The sequence below is a fragment of the Acomys minous genome (assembly GCF_964271855.1).
Source record: "Acomys minous genome assembly, chromosome: 11".
NCBI classification, from domain to species: domain Eukaryota; kingdom Metazoa; phylum Chordata; class Mammalia; order Rodentia; family Muridae; genus Acomys; species Acomys minous.
In genome coordinates, this window is record NC_140492.1 from 99,869,970 (window position 1) to 99,889,502 (window position 19,533).

Here is a 19,533-nt window from a genome sequence, read left to right on the forward strand (position 1 = left end):
TTCAAATATATGCGCTCTAGGGGCTGGTCTCATTCAAACGCCACACTTCCCGAAGAGCAGTTTTCTGTCTCTGGTGAAAACGTGTTTTCTTTTGTTTACGTACTCTTAGTTTAAAACCTGCAGGGCTCCATTATTTGTGTCATTTCTCTATGGTACATATAAATGAAAAAATAATCTGGGCTAAATCTCATTGATCCCTCCCTTTTCAGTGCTTGGGACTAAACTCGGGATCTCGAGTTATAAGCAAGCCCTTATACTACTGAGATACATCCTTGTCTCTTTTTTTTTTTCCCGTCTTATTTTGCAAAGATTTAAAAAAAATGAACTCCAAATGCCAAGTGTTTTGCATTTTTAAAACAATGTTGCATCTGTGTTTTCATCCCCATTATATGAAACTTGTGGACATATGGTTCCGTTTATGAATATGTAAACTAGTTTGAGAGAAACATGGAAAAATAATCTGCTAATGTCTTGGGGTGGTGATTTATCTTTAAAGGTTAAAATATAATTTACAATAATTAAAAATGAAAGGGGAACTTATGATTATGAATAATTTGATTATTGATTAGAAGACTTAAATCTAGAATCATCTTAATTCATCATGTTTTAAATTAGATTATAAAAGAATAACTACAGTCTAAAATATTGTGCTAGGTATTTAATCTGTTGATGAATATATGAAATATTTGAACATATGGGCATCATAAAAATAATAATCTAATATATGTTAAGGTTTTCTCCATATGAGGTTTGATTCTTCCCAGTGTTTTGGTAATGAAAACAAGCCCCCCCCCCCCCAGGAGCCCACTCTAGCTCCATTTCCTCTTCAAAGCTCTTTCTCTCTGTCCTTTTCCGCTGTCTGCTCCCTGTGGTTAGGACATTCCTCGTGTTTGCTGGTAAATTCATTCAGATTACTTTGGTCAATATCCCAAGTAGTCATGATATGGTCCAAGTGCTCTTGTGTGCCTTGTAGGAAAGCCGCTATCCGAAAACCTCTTCCTTAGAATTCCTTTTGAAAAGTTGGACTTTTCCACCCTTATTACCACCAAAAGTGGTAATGTGGTGGCGCACGCCTTTGATCCCAGCACTCATGGAGGAAGGCGGATCTCTGTGAGTTTGATGCCAGCCGGGTCTACAAAGTGAGTCCAAGACAGCTAAGGTTACACAGAGAAACCCTGTCTCGGGAAAAAAAAAATCTCATATTAGTTACTTAGCTGCACACTTAAAAGCTCTAGAACAACAAAAAGAAATAACACTCAAAAGGAGATGGCAGGAAATAATAAACACAGGGCTGAAATCACTGAAATGGAAACAACCAAACAAAAAAGAGTACAAAGAATCACTGAAAGGAACAGTTGATTCTTAGAGAAAATCAGTAAGATTGACAAACCCTTAGCCAAATTAACTAGCAGATGGAAAGAGAAGACCCGAATCAATATACTTAAGAGATGGAAAGGGGGCAGGACAACAGACTGATGAAATCCAGAGAATCATGACACACTCTAAAAATCTGTAATCTATTACACTGGAAAACCTAAAAGAAATGGATGAATTTCTTGACATATATGACATATCAAAGTTTAATTAAGATCAGGTAAGAAATTTAAACAGGCCCATAAACCCCTGGTGAGATAGAAGCAGTAATTAAAAGTGTCCTGGCCCAAAAAGCTCGGGGACCGAGAGATTCAGTACAGAATTCTATCAGATCTTCAAAGTATAATTAAGGCCAATACTCCTCAAATTATTCTACAAAATAGAAATGGAGGGAACAGTTCCTAATTATCTTTATGATGCTACAATTACCCTAATACATAAACTATACAAAGACCCACCAAAGAGAATTACAAACCAGTATCTCTTATGAACACAGGTGCAAAATTATTAATATTTGCAAACCAAATCCACGAACACCCCAAATTATTATCCACTATGATCAACTTGGTTGGCTTCATCACAGAGAGTCAGGGGTGGTTAAAGATACAGAAATCAATAGACATAATGCACCACACAGACATAAAAGACAAAATTCACATGATCCTATCATTTGATGCAGAAAAGTCCTTGACAGAATTTCATCGTCCCTGTAGGATAAAAGCCTTGGGGCAAAAGATGTAGAAGGCACATACCTCCACATAATAAAGGCATTTTACAGCAATTCCACAGCCAGTGACAACCTAAACAAACTTGAAGCATTTGCACTGAAATCTGGAACAAGACAAGGACGTCCGCTCTCTCCATCCTTACTCGATATAGTACTTGAAGCCTTAGCTAGAACAATAAGACAACTGCAGGAGATCAGGGGATACAACTGGAAAAAGAAGTCAATGGTTTTATTTGCAGATAATATGATTCTATAATACAAGGCCCTGAAATCTCCATCAGAAAATGTCCACCGCTGATCAGCACTCCCAGTAAAGTAGCAGGGTGCAAAAATCAGTAGATTTTTCTCTGTCAAACTGAGAAAACAGGGAAACAATATCTTTCACAACTACATAAAAAAAATTTTTTTTTTGGTTAACTCTAATCAAGCAAGTAAAAGTATAATAAAAAATGAAAGCATTGAAGAAATAAAGTAGATCTCAGAAGATGGACAGATTTCTCGTGTTCCTCAATTGGGAGGATTAATATAGTGAAACTGGCCATCTTACCAAAAGCAATGTACAGATTCAACACCATCCCCATCAAAATTCCAACACAGTGCTTTACAGAAATAAAAAAACAAAACAATTTCAGCTTCACATGGAAACAAAAAATACAAGATAGCTAAAATAAGATAATACTGATTAATAAAAATTGTGGTAAGCACCATCTCCAATCTCAAGTAGCACTATAGGGTGATAGCAGTAAAGATTAGCATGCTATTGTCATAAAAACAGACATGTTGATCAATGGAATTGTAAACTCAGACTAAGTTCACATGCCTGTGGACACCTGGGTTTTTTGTTTTGTGTTTACAAAGAAGCCAGAAGTACACACTGGAAACAACAACAAACGATCTTCAGCAAATGGTGCTGGTCAAACTAGGTGGTGTGTAGAAGAATGCAAATAGATTGATATTTATCACCCTGCACTGAACAACTTTCATATGGATCAAGGAGCTCAGTATAAGGCCCTGATTCTGATAGAGGTGGGGAATAGTGTGAACTCATTGACACAGGAAAATAATTTCTTAACAAGATACTTATAGCACAGGTACTAAAACCAACAACAAACAGGACTGTATAAAAGTGAAAAGCTTCTGTATGGCTAAGGACACCGTCAATCAGGCAAAGCAGAAGGGTACATAATGTGAAAAGGTCCTTACCAATTACATAGCTGAATGAATATATATATATATATATTCCCAACTTTAAAAAATGGCGTACAGATTTAAGCACTGTTCTCAAAAGGTGAAAAACAAATGGCTGAGAAACACTTAAAGAAATGTTCAGCGTCCTTAGTCATCAGGGAAATGCAAGCCAAAAACTATTTTAAGATTTTTATCTTACACCAGTCACATTGGCCAAGATCGATAAAACAAATGGCAGCTCATGCTGGTGAGGATGTGGGGAAAGGGAACCCTTATTCATTGCTGCTGGTGGGAGTGCGGTAGGAGCACAGCCACTGTGGAACTCAGCATGGTGGTTTGTCGTGAAGCTAGGAATAGTTCTACTTTAAGATCCAATCTTGGGACTATACACAAAGAACCTTTCCATCCTATTGCAGAGATAGTTATTCATAATAGCCAAAAATTTACAACAGCCTAGCTGTCCATCAACTGATAAATGGATAATGAAATGTGGACATTTACAGGGTGTGATATTATTTGGCTGTTTTAAAAAGTTATTAAATTTGCAGATAATGGATAAAGCTAGAAACCCAGGCCCAAAGAGACAAATATTGTGTATTTTCTCTTATACGTGGATGTTAGCTTTTAAGCTTTCACTACGTGTTCTACAGCCTGTGTAACCACAGATGTTAGGTACCTATTAAGGGACTAGGGGAAGGAGAGGGTCTCCCAAGGAAGGGGGTTTAGGATATATTGTTATGAGAGACAGTGGAGAGGCCAGAGTAGGAGAACTAGATGGGGTGAGGAAGGGAGAGAGAGCTGAGGAAGAGAGTGTAGGGGGAATGATTGACAGTAAAGCCATTTAGAGAGCCATATGGAAACCAACTAGAGAGTGTAGGGGGAATGACTGACACTAAGCCATTTAGAGAGCCATATGGAAACCAACTACTACTATAGAAACTTCTTAAAATATATACATATATGAAAGAAAGTGGAGTCATCAGATAATGGATAGACAGTGCCTCGACTAGATATCTTACGTGACCAAGTAAAACCTTCAGTGCCAGGAATGGGTTTACATCTATTTGAGTCACTGACCGAAGTGCCACCAAGCAAATTCCCAAACATCTCAAAGCCATTGGTTGCTCTCCAAAAAACGTATTGTAAGGCCCTATCCCTGATATAGCATCTGTGTAACTCATCAAACATATGAAAGTAGAGCTGAGCCTAACTAGAGCTTCACCCTTATGATGTTCATGGTACTGGAAAGTACTCTGGCATAGCAAAGAGGAGAAAGGTAATTATCAAGCCAGCTGCAAACCCTGCAGTCCCCAGCAGTGATCGGCCAGCAAGACATGCTGGTGCAACAGTGGCGTAAACACTGTGGGAGTAACCAACCACTCTGGTTGGATTTAAACACACTCCCTGAGATGGAACCCATATTTGACACTGCTGTGGTGGCTAAGAACCCTAGACTAGAGAGGCCATGGCCTAAGGGAAAACTGGATGCTATTGTTCTTCTAAAGCGCAATTCTCAACCTTTCCAATGCTGCAACCCTTTAACACAATTCTTCATGTTGTGGTGACCACAGCCATAACATTATTTTTGCTGCTACTTCATAACTGTAATATTGCTACTGTTATGAATTGTAAATATCTATGGTTTCCAATGGTCTTAGGTAACCCCCATTAAAGGAGTATTCAACCCCCAAAGGGGCTGTGATCCACAGGTTGAGAACCACTGTCCTAAAGGAACCATAGCAATATAATACCTCCTAATAATATTCAACCATCATCAGAGAAGCAACTTTTTGCAGTAGGTGGGAGCTAACATAGAGAACCATACTGGACAGTGTGGAGAAAGGGAGAGGTTTTGGATTCCTCAGTCTTAAATGGATGTCTTCATCAAGCCATCCCCTCAGTTCTGAGGGAGCTGTGTTGAAGAGGAGGCAGAAAGAGGGTTTGAGCTGGAGGGGATGCATGCCGCCCGAGAAAACAAGTGCCCTCCAAACAGGATAGATTCACGTATGAACTCAGAGAGACCGTAGCAGCATACCCAGCGCCTGTATAGGTTCAAGCCAGAGGTGAGCCCACTGCTGAGAAGGGGACTAGGACACGAACTCCCAACTCTGCCCATGAAGCTATCTGTACTTGGGATCTGCTTGCACCTGCAAATTAACTTTTCTCCAGTGGAGGTTCACTGCGTGTATTAACCACACTTCAGGGCAGGCCCCACACCCAACAGTAGATGTCCGGCACAAAATGAACTCAAGAGTGTTTTTGTAGACTTTCTGTCTCAAATTGCATTGGTTGGGCTTTTTTTTTTTTTTTGTCTTTGTCATTTTCTTATATATTTTGGTTTCCATTTGTGTGTGTGTGCTAGTTTTTTTATTTGGTGGGGATTTTTGTTTGTTTGCTTGTTTTTTGAAGAGAGGAAGAAAGGGTGTGGATTTGGATGGATGAAGAGGATAGAAAAAAAAAACTTCAATAGAAAAGCCCCTGAGGTTTGGACTTGGATATGCTTTTAAGAAATGTGGGACAGCAAGTTACCAAGAAGAGACTTGATACCCTATGAGCATATACAGGGGGAGGAAATCCCCCTCAGGAACAGTCATAGGGGAGGGGAATAAGGGGAAAATGGGAGGGAGGGAAGAATGGGAGGATACAAGGGATGGGATAACCATTGAGATGTAACAAGAATAAATTAATAAAAAAAATGTTCAAAAAAAAAAAAAGAAATATGTAGCCATTTTCCAGTAAATTTATGTTAGCAGACATGTGTTGGAGATTCAGGCTTCTCCCTTTCTTATATCTGGAGTAGTCACATCTGTCGTTTAAAGCTATTAGCGTGTATATGTAGGACAGCAAACATAATTGCTGGCAAGAAATATTCTGGAAATGTTCATCCCTTTCTTGTCTCCAGAAAGACAGTAAGCTTAGGATAATAACAGTGGCAAATTTTTGAGTAGTTTTTGCTTGTTTTGTTTTTTGTCATTTTAATTGAAAATCCCAGATCATTCTATTTTACCAATAAAGACTCAGGAGCCAGACGCTGGGGTGAAAAACCTGCTAGCTCAGACAGGCAGAGAAAGCACCCAGCTGAACTTCCTCCTCAGCTCATGTCCCAATGGAGAAGGCCCAAAAGACATACTAGCTCAGCTGACAGGCCAGGAGGAAAAGGCAAAAAACAAAAAAAAACCCCAAGGCTAAAGCCTTGCTAGCACAAAGCCCAGAAAGCCAAAGGACAAGGAGCTGGGGAGATCAAAACCTAAAAAGCTAAAGAGCTAAGAGGTCAAGCTAAAATCTCAAGAGCTAAGGAGCTACAGCATCAAAGACCCGTCTACTTCTACATGCTGTCTGAAGTACCCCTCAACTCAAAGTCCCTCCTACTCTAATCCCTGTCAGCTGGTTTCTTGCTCTGCCTCTTGACGTAGAGTTAACTTCATTAAATCGTGTGTACAGACAGCTCTTGGATTAAAGGTGTGTGGAAGGCTGGCTGAGCCGCACCTTAGTCACCTGTTCTCAATAAACAGTTCTTAGAATAAAGGCGTGTTAGGGCTCAACCACAGGAAACAGATTTACAGTTCATAATCTCAGGGATCACAGTGGGATTAAATATCCTACAACAGCTTTCGGGTTTTAGTTTTCCAAGACAGGGTTTCTCTGTACAGCCCCGGCTGTCCTGGAGCTCACTCTGTAGACCAGGCCGGCCTCAAACTCACAGAGATCTACCTGCGTCTGCCATCCAAGTGCTAGGATTAAAGGTGGGTGCCACTACCTCCCAGTTGAGTAGTAAATTTGCAAGAGCTAAGAAATGGTTTTGTTCTTTTCAGATAGGGTTGCATGTAGCTCCGACTAACCTTGAATTTATTATATAGCGGAGGACAGCCTTCAACTTCTGACCCTTCTGCTCTGCCTCCCCAGGGCTGAGGTTACAGGTGTGTGCCACCACTCCCGGTTTTACGCTGTGCTGGGGACGGAACCTAGAGCCTCTGGCATGCTATGCAAGCACTCCACTAAAAGTCGTTATCTCCAGTCCTTCCGTGTACGCCTTTAAAAGCAGTGCTTATCTCCTACGCCTTTGCAGGTAATAAAGAAGAAATCACTTTGTGTACATCATGGATAACACAAAGGAAAAGAGTAGCAGTTACAGAGATGGTCTCCTGCTTAGGATGGGCCTGAATGATAACAAAGCAGGAATGGAAGGGTTGGATAAAGAGAAAATTAACAAAATTATAATGGAAGCCACAAAGGTATGTTCTTGCTTATTTTCAATATCTGTGATTTAGTTAGTATTAAAACAATTAAGCTTTGGTTTACTGCCCTTTTTATTTTATTTATTTATTTATTTATTTTTAGTTTTTTGAGACAGGGTTTCTCTGTGTAGCCTTGACTGTCCTGGACTCACTTTGTAGTCCAGGCTGGCCCCGAACTCAACAGCGATCCACCTGCCTCTGCCTCCCGAGTGCTGGGATTAAAGGCGTGCGCCACCACGCCCGGCTACTGCCCTTTCTATTAACTGAAAATATTTTAATGTATCATTAAGCTATGAAATGTGTAAAATGCCTTTCAAATCTGTTGTTCTTGCTACCACGCTTTCTACTTTGAATTTATATAATGCACATATAAAAGCAAAAGAATTCACATGCTTTTTTCTCTTTTTCTTTTTACCCCTTGTAAATGAATATTATAATTGGATGGGAGTTTTATGCTTGAATGTGTGGGTATTGTTTATTGATCTAATCAGAGCTGTTACAGATTGATGAATAAGCCATTCCTAATCTTTATTTTTATAAACAGTGCTGCAGTGAGTTTACTTTTTTTTTTTCCTAGCAGAGTCTTAATGTGTAGCCCTGGCTGTCCTAGTACTCATTATGTACCCCAGGCTGGCCTTGAACTCATAGACATCTGCCTGCCTTTGCTGGGATTAAAGGCTTTTTTGTTTGTTTGTTTGTTTGTTTGTTTGTTTTTGTTTTGTTTTGTTTTTCGAGACAGGGTCTCTCTGTGTAGCCTTGGCTGTCCTGGACTCACTTTGTGGACCAGGCTGGCCTCGAACTCACAGCGCTTACCTGCCTCTGCCTCCCGAGTGCTGGGATTAAAGGCGTGCACCACCACGCCTGGCTCACATTTACTAATCTTATATATGTACATGCAATGTATATATATGCAACTATACAAGAGCTATCCAAAAAGGGAATTGCTCCACAAAGTACAGCTAATGTGCATACAATTTTTATGAGTTGCTAAATTATCCCCCCATAGCCACTTTGTCTATTTATATCTCTCCCTCTGTTATATAAGTTTATATATCAGCATATCAAAACTGCACCAAAAGACGGTGTTGCTGAATGTTTGGATTGGCCAAGTTGAGTTAACTGTGTAGCACTAACAACTCAATCAAAAATGGCCAAAAGATATGAATAGACATTTAAGTGAGGAAGATGTGCATACGTCTCAAACATGAAAAGATATTCAACGTCGCTTTAGTCACTACTTTTAAAACCCCAGGGAGATGCCGTTCACGCTATTATTATCCAGAATAGCTATGATAAGTAAGACAATCAAAAGTGTTCCCAGGGCTGTGGGGAAGTCAGAACCTTCATATGCAGTAACAGAGTACTGGCTTAGTCACAGGAAACGGTTTGACAATTACTCAGAAGGTTAACATGCATTACCACCGACACAGAAATACCCTCTTAAATATGTATTAAGAAGGATGACAATGTGTGTCCGTGAAAAACTGTTTATAAATTTCTATGGCAGCATTTATCGTGAGAGCCAAATGTAGGAAGAACCCAGTGCCTGCAATCTGATAAATTGATAGCCACTGTGTTTGATGGTCAAATAACTGAGAATCGATTCAGCGGCTTGTATGTTTTCTTTAATAACTTACTACTGAAATTCTGAATGGAGACAGGTGAAGGAGGTACCTGGGCGACTAGCTGGCGAGACTGGGTATGCCATGCGCACCCTACCACAGATGAGGGTTTGTTGTTGTTTTCCTTTTTAATACAAATCTTAATTCAGATTGCTTCCATGTAGAATTGTCTCACAAAAATTACATGACTTATATGCATATGTGTGTGTGTGTGTGTGTGTGTGTGTGTGTGTGTGTTGTCCAATTTAGGGCTTTGTGTATGCTAGGGAAAGTGAAGTAATTTTCAGATTGCCCAGCTCGCTTCTGAACTCAGCCCGACCCACAGAGTTCCGCTCCTAGCCTTCTTTCCTCCCAGTGCTTCGCTTTCTCCTTAGGGGTCCAAATTTTATGGAAATGAGCTCAAGAAGGAAAAGCAAGTCAATCAGCGGATTGAAAGTATGATGCAGCAGAAAGCTCAAATTACCAGCCAGCAGCTGAGGAAAGCACAGTTACAGGTATGTGTTCGGTTGCTAGGGCGAAGCTGGTTGAATAGGAATTAACAACAAAAGCACATGATCGTCAAACGTGAGCTGGGAGTGCCCACCCCATTGCTGAGTGCACACACACTCACCAGGCACACACACTTTGCTAAGCACCGCCCTCCGCCTTTCCCTGTGTGGAAGAGTAAGTGGAGTCTTGTTAACCTGCCTGGCTTCAAAGGACAGAGAGCCGGCATAATTAGGATTTGACCCCTAGACTATGTTGTTTTTAATTATATATGGGCTTTGCAGCTAGACAATGCTATAAAACAAACACAACTAATTCGGGGGAGTGGAACTGGGTGAGTGGTGCTAACTTTACATTAGAGTAACCACTTTTTAGTAAAATAAAAAGTTATACACAAGTTAAACACCAAATGTGCATAAATTGCTGAATGAAACAGTTACTAAAATTCTAAAGATTTCATGTTCTCCAGAAAGTGGGGGCAATAAGTAACTCGAAGTTCTCTCAGCTACTGAAAGTTATGTCAGTAGAAAGGTTTAGAAGGAACCAGGATTCAGGGCACCAATGGGAGACTGACAGCTCAAGGCAGCCATATTTCTGCTGATCGGACTAAAGTTATAGACAGATGGGTTCATTCTCTATTAAAATCTGACTCAGTGTTAGCAAAGACTGAACACAGGGAAGCACCTTTTACAGATAAGCAAATTGACCCAGAGAGGTAAAGTAATTTTCAGATTACCCAGAACTGAGCATGCTAATAAAATTATAATGTGAGTCTAGCATATTCCACAAAAATCTTTACCTTACAATGGTGTTCAGAGAGCGTGAATTTTCATATCATTTTTCATAAGCACTTTCCAGGATATTATTTTAACTTGGTGGTGGTGGCGGTGGTGGCAGGTGTTTTGTTTTTGTTTTCTGGCATGTGGCAGGACCACACTCCAGCCCAGGCTGCCCTCAGCCTCAAGGTAGTCCTCTTGCTTTAGGCTCCAGGGTGCTAAGATTATAGTTCTGAGTGACCCAACCCAATTACAAACTAATTTTTAAGTGGCTGCTATTTTCACAAAAGATGACCGGTGTGTTAGATCATCATCTTTACTGGTCCATGGCACTCCACTGTGTGGAGATAACTGTAACATTTACATTACCCATTTACATTACCCATTTACATTACCCAACCTTGGTCCCAGTGTTTTTTGTTTGTTTTTTTGTTTGTTTGTTTGTTTGTTTTGTTTTGTTTTTTTTAATGCACTCCTGTAATGATACTCTTCTGTCTTCGCACTCTGGTATACTTATTTTCATCAGAAATTGTATTAACTTACATTTTCATTATTTAAGTTGCTTTCTTCAAGTCCTTGTTTAAAACTAGATTTCATCTATTTTCTTACTTTTCTTCAGTTTCACTCTATGTATATAGTCTCTCCAACAGATTTCATGGTTGTTTTAATTGACTTCTGTTGTATCAGAGAAGAAACGCCTCACATGGTACTCACCCTCTCATTATGAGATGTGTTCTTTGATTGTTTCTTATGAGACAGGTTAAGCAGGTAGCCTAAGAAAACCAAAGCAACAGTGTCTTCTTATATGAGAAGTAGCCACTTGTTACGTCACTTTTTCTGTGGAGACAGGAACAAGCATACATTCAGTCAAATAGGTACCAATGATAAACCAAAGAAACAATTCCATAGGAGTCTGGGTTGGTGAGCCAATGAGGTTGATGGGCTTACAGGAGGATGTGTGAGGTTGCCTCAGTGACATCTTCATCACTAAACATTGCAATCCAGCCTGGGTGATAGCTTCCCAAGAGCTGCATAGATGGAGTCCCTCCCTCCACTAACTTCCTATGAGTCTGTCACCTCCCATGACCACATATAGTTGGATAGAGTGCGTGCAGATGAGGAAGGGAGTACACAGGAAGGAGTGAGTGATTACAGGCTCGGGTGAGGTCCAGTTCCCTTTCCCTACTCTTCCTGGGAGGGAAAGCCAATAGGCTGGATCTTGTGAGGGTCTCTTGCCTGTAGTCATAGGTGTTCTGATTTCAAGATGCTATTGGCCGCCCCATGCCCAGAGTTCTGTGACATCCTTGGCTCTGATTACCATAGTAATTTCAGACACAATTTTTTCCCCTTAAATCACACTATTCCATCATCTCCTGGTGTTATAATTATTGGTCTGACAAAAATAATCCATATTCCATTTCCTGGTGAGGAAAATAGAGTGTTGGGGTGGGGGTGGATTAAAAGCAAATAATTTGCTGTTAAACAAGTGAGAAAAGAAGTTGTAAACACTATTCAAACTCACATTCTTTTGGCAGCAACTCAAGTTACAGGGCCACACATAACTGCAAGAGAAACTATAAAATATGCTCTCTAGCTGGGTGGCCATCTGCCCAGCCTTTCTGTTTAGTGGAAAGAAGAGTAGATATATTTGGAGGTTCAACTAGCAGTCCAATGCTGTCTCCTTCCATATTCTAGAGTTTATATCTGTTTCTCTTTATTTATGAGATCTTGCGTATTAAGGATTTTTTTTTTTCTGGCCATGTTCTAAATGTGTTTCCAGTCTATCTTTTAATTTTGATCACATTGTTTTTGAAGCTTATACCTTCAAACCCCATGGTTTTTGTTGTTGTTTGTTTTGTTGGTTGGATTTGGGGGTTTTTTGAGACAAGGTTCCTCTGTTTTAGCCCTGTCGTCCTGGAACTTCCTCTGTAGACCAGGCTGGCCTCGAACTCACAGAGATCCATCTGCTTCTGTCTCCCAAGTCTGGAATTAAAGGCATGCACCACCACCACCCAGTCCCCATTTTTTTAATACTTATTTTTTAGAGCTGTTTTAGGTTCATAGAAGAACTGAGCAAAAAGTAAAGATTTCCCTGCCCTCACATAGGCTATTCTCTAGCCAAGCATTGTCTCCCATAAGTGGTCTATCTAGTGACAATTTTGGTCTCTTTAAAAACCCAGTTGTGTTATGTGAATATGTTTTTGTCTTACTCCCAGGTGTGGGATAATGGGGCTGCTTCACAGCTGTTAACTATGACTGTCTCATGCTCTAGGAGGTGATTTTTTTTTTTTGCCAGCTGCAGATAGTTTAATTCTGGGGACCCTGGAGAGGGTATAAATGGGAGAGCCCTGAGAGGGTCTGGGGCGGCTGCTACCACCCCTGCAGCTGCATTTGTTATTGCTGGTTTGCTGGTTCGCTAATTTGCCAGACTGCTGGATGTTCTGACGAAGAAGATTGGACTTGTCACTTAGGAGCCCTATGCCCCTGATCAGCAGGAAGTAATATAAAGAGGTCTATGCCCCTTTTCCCTCTAATCCTCCATCTCTCTCACCTACCAAGTGTTGGGGGATGGGGGTTGGAAGGGACTAAGGTAGAATGAGGGTTGGAAGGGCGGTAGATTTAAGAACCAATAAAGTGGCCCAAAAAGCATGATTACATACTGCATTTGTTACAAGTAATGCACCTACCATGGCATATCTTTATCATGCAAAGTCAATAATTCATTACTAATGTTTTATGCTTTATAGATGTGGCCAAGTTCATAATGGTATATATTCACCGTTACAGGACCAATGGCTCATATTAAAATATGCATTATTTCCCTAAAAATCCTTTGTGGTCTATTTATTCATCCTACCCTGCCCCCCTACTAATTCCTGGTAAGCACTGATCTTTTCACCCTGTCCTACGTTCCACTCCTGCCAGAAGGCCATGCAATTGGAATCATACAGTATGTAGCCTTTCCAAACTGGCTTCTTGCACTGAATAATATTCATTTAGATTACTTTATATCTGTTTATGGCTTGATAGCTCACTGTCTCCATGTGCCAAATATTATTCCTTATCCAGATGTATAACAATTTACTCATGTACCTCCTGGAGGACATTATGCTTGCTTCCAAGGTCTGGCAATTGTGAGTAAGCTGCTTATAGATAGCCATGCTCCTGTTTATGTGTGAGCATGAGTTTTCAACTCCAGTTAGTAAGCACAAAGGAATATAATTTGGTGGGTCATGTGATTTTTAAAAAGCTCCCTTTTTATAAGAAACTGCCTGACTGCCTTCCAAAGATAACCATACCAGTTGGTAGTCTCGTTATAAAGGGTGGGGGGCCCTGTTGCTCTTTGTTCTAACTGGTCTTTGGAGTTGTCAGTGTTCTCACCGTGGGCCATCCTGACATGTGCAGGATAAGGGCATCACATCAGTTTCCTCTGCATTTCCTCAAGGGCATAGAGTGCAAAACCGTATTTTATATGTTTATTTGTCATGTATAAATCTTTGGTGAGGTGTCTGTTAAGGCCTCATGCTTGGTTTTAAATCAGTTGGTTCTTTTTGTTTGTTTGTTTGTTTAATTGAAACTGAAGAATCCTTTGTATATTTTGGGTATCAGTCACATACTGCCTCTGATTTTGCAAATATTTTATTCTAGTTTAACTTTTCTTTTGACTTCCTTGATAGTATCTTTCACTGAGCAGACATAAAAATATATTTCTCTTAAAGTATAAAGGGGTTTTTTTTTCCAAGTTTTTTTTTCCTCCAAGTGTTCTGTCTCCTTGACACACAGCAATAACAGGATATCTGACAGCAGTCCCAGTGAGGATGCAGTAATGATAGTGTAGACCTCAAACCAGACCCATGACTCATAACAATGAACATTTGACAGTAAACATATGTGGACAAAAGGCTATACTGCGTGATACACTACAGCTTCTGTGACAAGATGTTTTGTTTGTCTGTTTGTTTTATTTTACTGCGGGGAGGAGAGGGATTTTGGTGCATGATGTGTAAATCACAGACATTCAATAATAGTTTTTTAAAAAATGTGTTCTGTTGAGAACAATGCTGCTTTAAATTGACCTTATTCCATAAGCAATTTGCTTTCTGGACTTGCTAAGTTTTATTGATCTGTAATCTACAAGTATCTTCAATGGAAGTTTTTTACAGATACAGAGGAACGCAGCTGGAGAATTATACTGACTTCTGAGGGTTTGTACTAGTTTTGCAGTTTAATGTGCTGATAACCTGAAGGAATAGAGAACGCCTTCCATTGTGCAGCAGAAATTCGGATTTTGTTCCAGTCCTAGTGGACTGTTTGATGGGAGCCTCTCTGGCATGTTTCAGAACAGGAATAGCAGGAAATGTGTTTTATGTTGATTATTTAATTGTTTCATTTGTTGAACTTCCTCTAAAAGAAGCTGTGTACACGGGAGGCGGAGGAAATCCTAAGGAGACAAGAAGATCTCAGAGAACAGAGATATTTTTCATGGGAAATGTTTCTATTTTAGACTCACATTTTCCACATGCTAGATTTTATTATGTGCGATATGATAGTGTAAATTCCTGCTGGTCAGGCTGAAGTCAGAAGTGTGGCAGGCATAAGCCGGGCTGTTCATTTTGAACCTCTTTGAATATTCTCCACTGGATTCCACCCTCATCAGACTTCTTGACGGCACAGTCGTTAATAATTGTCATCATATAAAATATCTTCTAATGAGCTTATAAACTAAGTAAATGAGCTTACACCTTGTGTTAAGTGGAGGCCACATTTAATGCAAATCAGTGCATTTTGACCATTTCAACAACTGCCTTCGCTAACTTGGATTAATTCAGTAGCTTTTATGGAAATACTAAGTCAGGGGGAAAAAAGTGTTATTTCCAAATCTTTTCCTAACTGTGATAGAAATTGAGGATTTTAAAAAGAATTCCATTAGTGTAGAGTATGAGTCTAAACGATGTGACTAGAGTTGGTCTGAACTTGTTCAGCGTTTGGCTGTTCAAGCCCGTGTTAGCCAGGTGTGGTAGCCATGCCCGTCACCCCAGCTCTCAGGGGCAGGTGGGTCTCTGTGAGTTAGTTCCAGGCCAGCCTGGCCTACATAGTGGGTTCCAGGACAGCCAGGGAAGTTATGCACAGTCTCCGGGCTGCGGGGTAGGGGGTGGTAGAGAAAGAAAGAAAAAGAACACAACTTTGGAGGAACTTGTTTTCTACTTCAGCTCTCCCATTCACCGGCTCTGTGGCTCAGGACACAATTGCTTAATCTTTTTGGTTTGGTTTGGTTTGGTTTTTCGAGACAGGGTTTCTCTGTGTAGCCTTGGCTGTCCTGGACTCACTCTGTAGACCAGGCTGGCCTCAAAATCACAGAGGTCCACTTGCCTCTGTCTCCCTGAGTGCTGGGATTAAAGGTGTGTGCCACCACGCCCAGCTAATATTACTTAATCTTAACATTTCCATTTTCTCATCTGTAAGAGTAGTGATTGTGATCTCAAACTATTTTGACTAGTAAGTGAGTTTGTGTGGGAACACTTACCATGTTACATGGCCTACTCAGGAACTGTCCCTTCTCCCTTAACAGGAGAGGTACTGTCAGCAAGCCTTTGCCATGCTCCCTGTCTGAGAACACTCTGTGAGCATCTCCTCACTTTTCAACAACCTCTTGCTATTAGTTTACTACAAATTAGGGACGTAGTGGCGAGAGGGCTAACTTAGCTGCTATCGCGTAACTAACGAGTGGGAACACTGAGACCCAAAGGAAGTTCCCATTTTTAACCTCAGTGACACATGCATTCTCAGAAGTAACAGGAGGAAGAAGGCAGATGCTCTCGCCTCAGACCCAGCCGGGAAAGGCACTCGGGAGCCAAATGGACTAAACGAAGTCATGAATGAGAGCTGAAGTAGAAGTGTTAACAAGCAACTGTGTTGTTCGTGTGGGAGACGCAGGGAGAGTTCAGGCAAGAAAAGTGACTCAGGAGAGAGAGTGAAGGAGGCGGAGCGTGTGCGTCATGCCCTGAGGTCTCCTCTTGGCAGCTGCATTTGCACTAAGTACACCAAGAATAGGTTGGTTGCTGAGGAGGCTGTCACAGCGTTAATTTATGAGTATGAGCAGGGTTCCCCTTGGGCTGCTTCTTTTTTATCTTTTGCTTTTTTAGATTATCCTGGCCCCAAATATTTCAGATGCCACTTCACTCATATTTTAGGCATATCATTATTATTATAGATTATCAAATAGAATAAGAGCCGTGGTGAAAGCAAGAGAAGAGAGTCAGTTGAGTTTCACAGAATGTTTGAGGGGTTTATCATTTTGTTTTTTGTTTTTGTTTCTTGTTGTTGTTGTTGTTGTTGTTTTTGGTTGGTTGGTTGGTTGGTTGGTTGGTTTGGGGTTTCTTTGTGGAGGGAGGAGGTTTTTCAAGATAAGATTTCTCTGTGTAGCCTTGGCTGTGCTGGACTCACTTTGTAGACCAGGCTGGCCTCGAACTCACAGAGATCCCCCTGCCTCTGCCTCCCCAAGTGCTGGGATTACAGGTGTGAGCCACCACACAGGCTCAGAATGTTTGAGTGGACCCTGGAAAGCAGTGACAGAGCTCAGAGAGACATTCTAGACAGAGGCAGCCAGTCAGAGCCCCTCAGGTCAGTCTGAGCTGCAGACTAAGCAGGAGTGGGACTCACACAGACTTCAGTGTCTGCTGCGGACGTGACTCGGGGCCTTGTTTCTAAGGGAGGCGGTGCAGTTTTAGTCTTCAGCTAGTGCACAGCCAGGGTGTCTGTTCTAAGGAAGACTGTAAAACAAGTGTTCTGTAAGTGGTGCCAAGACTAAAGAGCAGTGTGGGGGTGGGGCAGGCACATTGTACCTTTGTGTCTCTCTACACGAGGTGAGTGGCTTTCGTTGAAGAGATCACGTGTCTCTCTGGGGCTGTTTCCCTCCTTTCTGGTTGCTGTGTTATGCCTCGTTTGGTCCTTTCAGGAGTAGATTTCAGTTACTGAGCTGGCGACGTGTGCCAGGCGCTGTTCCATCTTCTGTATGTGTTGTGCTTGCTTTATATCCGTCTTCTCGTACGACTTCTGTTAATGCTCTAGGCAACTTCCTGATAGGTTGCTAAAATTAAAGTTGCCACATAACCACCCTTTGCAGGGTGAGCGTGGAAAATACATACATAGCGTTAGTAGAGGCAGCCCATAAAAAGCAAGTCGTGAGTGTGTAAACTTTTTCACTTCCCGTTATTCCTATCTATTTTCATTTCTCTTTTTTCTTTCAATCCAGTAATTTTTCTCCAGTAAGGAAAAAATTTCTAAAGATTACAGTTCTGCATTGTTACATTTGACATATATATTAAGTTAAAAAAAAATAGGCTACATCTTCAATTCTCATTGGTATTTGTATAGAATCACAATCTCCGACTTCACCTCTTGTCCTGACAAGTTTTATGCCAACCCTAACATTAGCTGGAGTCAGGAAAAGGGCCTCTCAACTGAGAAAATGCCTCCGTAAGATCAAGCTCCAGTCAAGCCTGTAGGATGTTTTCTTAATTCCTAATTGACATGGGAGGGCCGAGCCCTTTGTGGGTGGTTGCCACTCCTAAGCTGGTGTCCTCGGTTCTAGAAACCAAGCAGGTTGAGCAAGCCATGAGAAACGAGCCAGTAAGCAGCGCTCCTCCCTGGCCTGTGTCAGCTCCTGTCTCCAGGGTCCAGCCCTGCCTGAGTTCCTGCCCTCACTTCCTTCAGCGATGCTGGAAGTGTATGTGAAGTAAACGCCTTTCCCCCCAAGTTTCTTTAGCTCATGCTGTTCCATCGCAGCAAGGGAAACCTTAACCCACAAGGCACCGCAAAAACAGTCCTACAGAGGGAGCGTTCCCTGTGTGCTTCAGCAGTGTCGTGTGCACGTTATTATGCAGCATTACGTCATGAGCCAGAGGTAGAATCTTTCACTGTGTGTGTTTCCTTGGTTTCTATTTAAAGGCATTAACATTTTGAGTCAAATGGGAGTTGTTTAATTTACCTAGATAGAGACTTTCAGTTTCAGTAAGTTTCTTCCAATTTGCTCAGCAGTAGCGTTCACTTGATGTGGGTAACTGGGATAGCTAATTTATTCATTAAACCCTTGGTAAGTCCCTGCTAGGTTCCTGGGAGGAAAGGAAGACGAGGCGCTAGGAAATTACACTTTAAAAGAGGCTGTCTGTCTAGGCAACCAACTCAGTGGTAAAATACTTCCGTGGAAGATGGAGGACATGCATCCCAGGCTCCATAGGAAAGTCAGCTGTGGCGTCATGTGTCTGTGCTGTGGGGGAAGACAGGTGGGTCCCAGGGGCTCCCTGGCCAGCCAGTCCAGCTAAAACAGCAAGCTCTAAGTTCAGTGAGAAATCCTGTCTCAGAATATAAGAGGAGAGCCACAGAGGAAGAGACCAAAGTCACTGGGGCCCAAATACATATGCATAGGTAAGCATTTCACCCCTAGACACACACTTAAACGATAATGAATAAAAGTAGGCTCTCTGCATGAAAATAAAAGTAGTTACCAAGCTTAATAGGCAACAACAAATTATATACCCACAAATACAAGAAGACATATACCCTATAGGTCAGTAGGTGGATGGATGGATGGATGAGTAGATTGGCAGATAGAAAGTTAGTTTCTGGATTTAAATTAATGAATGATGATGTTTTGATATCATAGTGTCTAACTAAATGTTAACTTTTTAAAAATTAAGGTTGACAGATTTGCAATGGAATTAGAACGGAACCGGAACCTGAACAATACCATAGTTCACGTTGACATGGATGCTTTCTATGCAGCTGTGGAAATGAGGGACAATCCGGAATTGAAGGATAAGCCCATCGCTGTCGGGTCGATGAGCATGCTGGTAAGTAGGTGAAGATCAAAACCCAAAGGGAACTTCCTGGGCTATTCAGGTAAGCCCACTGAGTCTTGCCAGTTCGCTGAGTGCTTTCCCACTTTCCAGGAGCTTGCGCATGCTCAGCTACTGAATCTTTCACTATAACTGATAATACTAGTTTTTATTTCCACTTGAGAAAAAGAAACCAGAGGGAAGATGAGTGACTTGTCCAGAGTTCCAAACTTCATAAAATAGCAGGATAGCATTGTGTCCTTCCATTGTAAATTAAAATTTCTAAAAGGG

General features: G+C 41.2%; 1 protein-coding gene across 3 annotated transcripts in view; it reads left to right on the top strand.

The window, feature by feature from the left end:
- POLK (DNA polymerase kappa) overlaps positions 1 to 19,533 on the top strand; it is a 59,316-nt gene that overhangs the window by 11,029 nt on the left and 28,754 nt on the right. The window contains exons 2-4 of one of the 3 annotated variants that reach the window (XM_084802708.1): positions 7,356 to 7,521; positions 9,521 to 9,640; positions 19,105 to 19,257. In XM_084802708.1, the coding sequence (XP_084658834.1) occupies positions 7,387 to 7,521; positions 9,521 to 9,640; positions 19,105 to 19,257 (408 nt within the window). In that variant the 5' untranslated portion in view covers positions 7,356 to 7,386. The remainder of the gene's footprint in view (positions 1 to 7,355; positions 7,522 to 9,520; positions 9,641 to 19,104; positions 19,258 to 19,533) is intronic. The other 2 variants (XM_084802709.1, XM_084802710.1) reach the window with 2 other exon arrangements.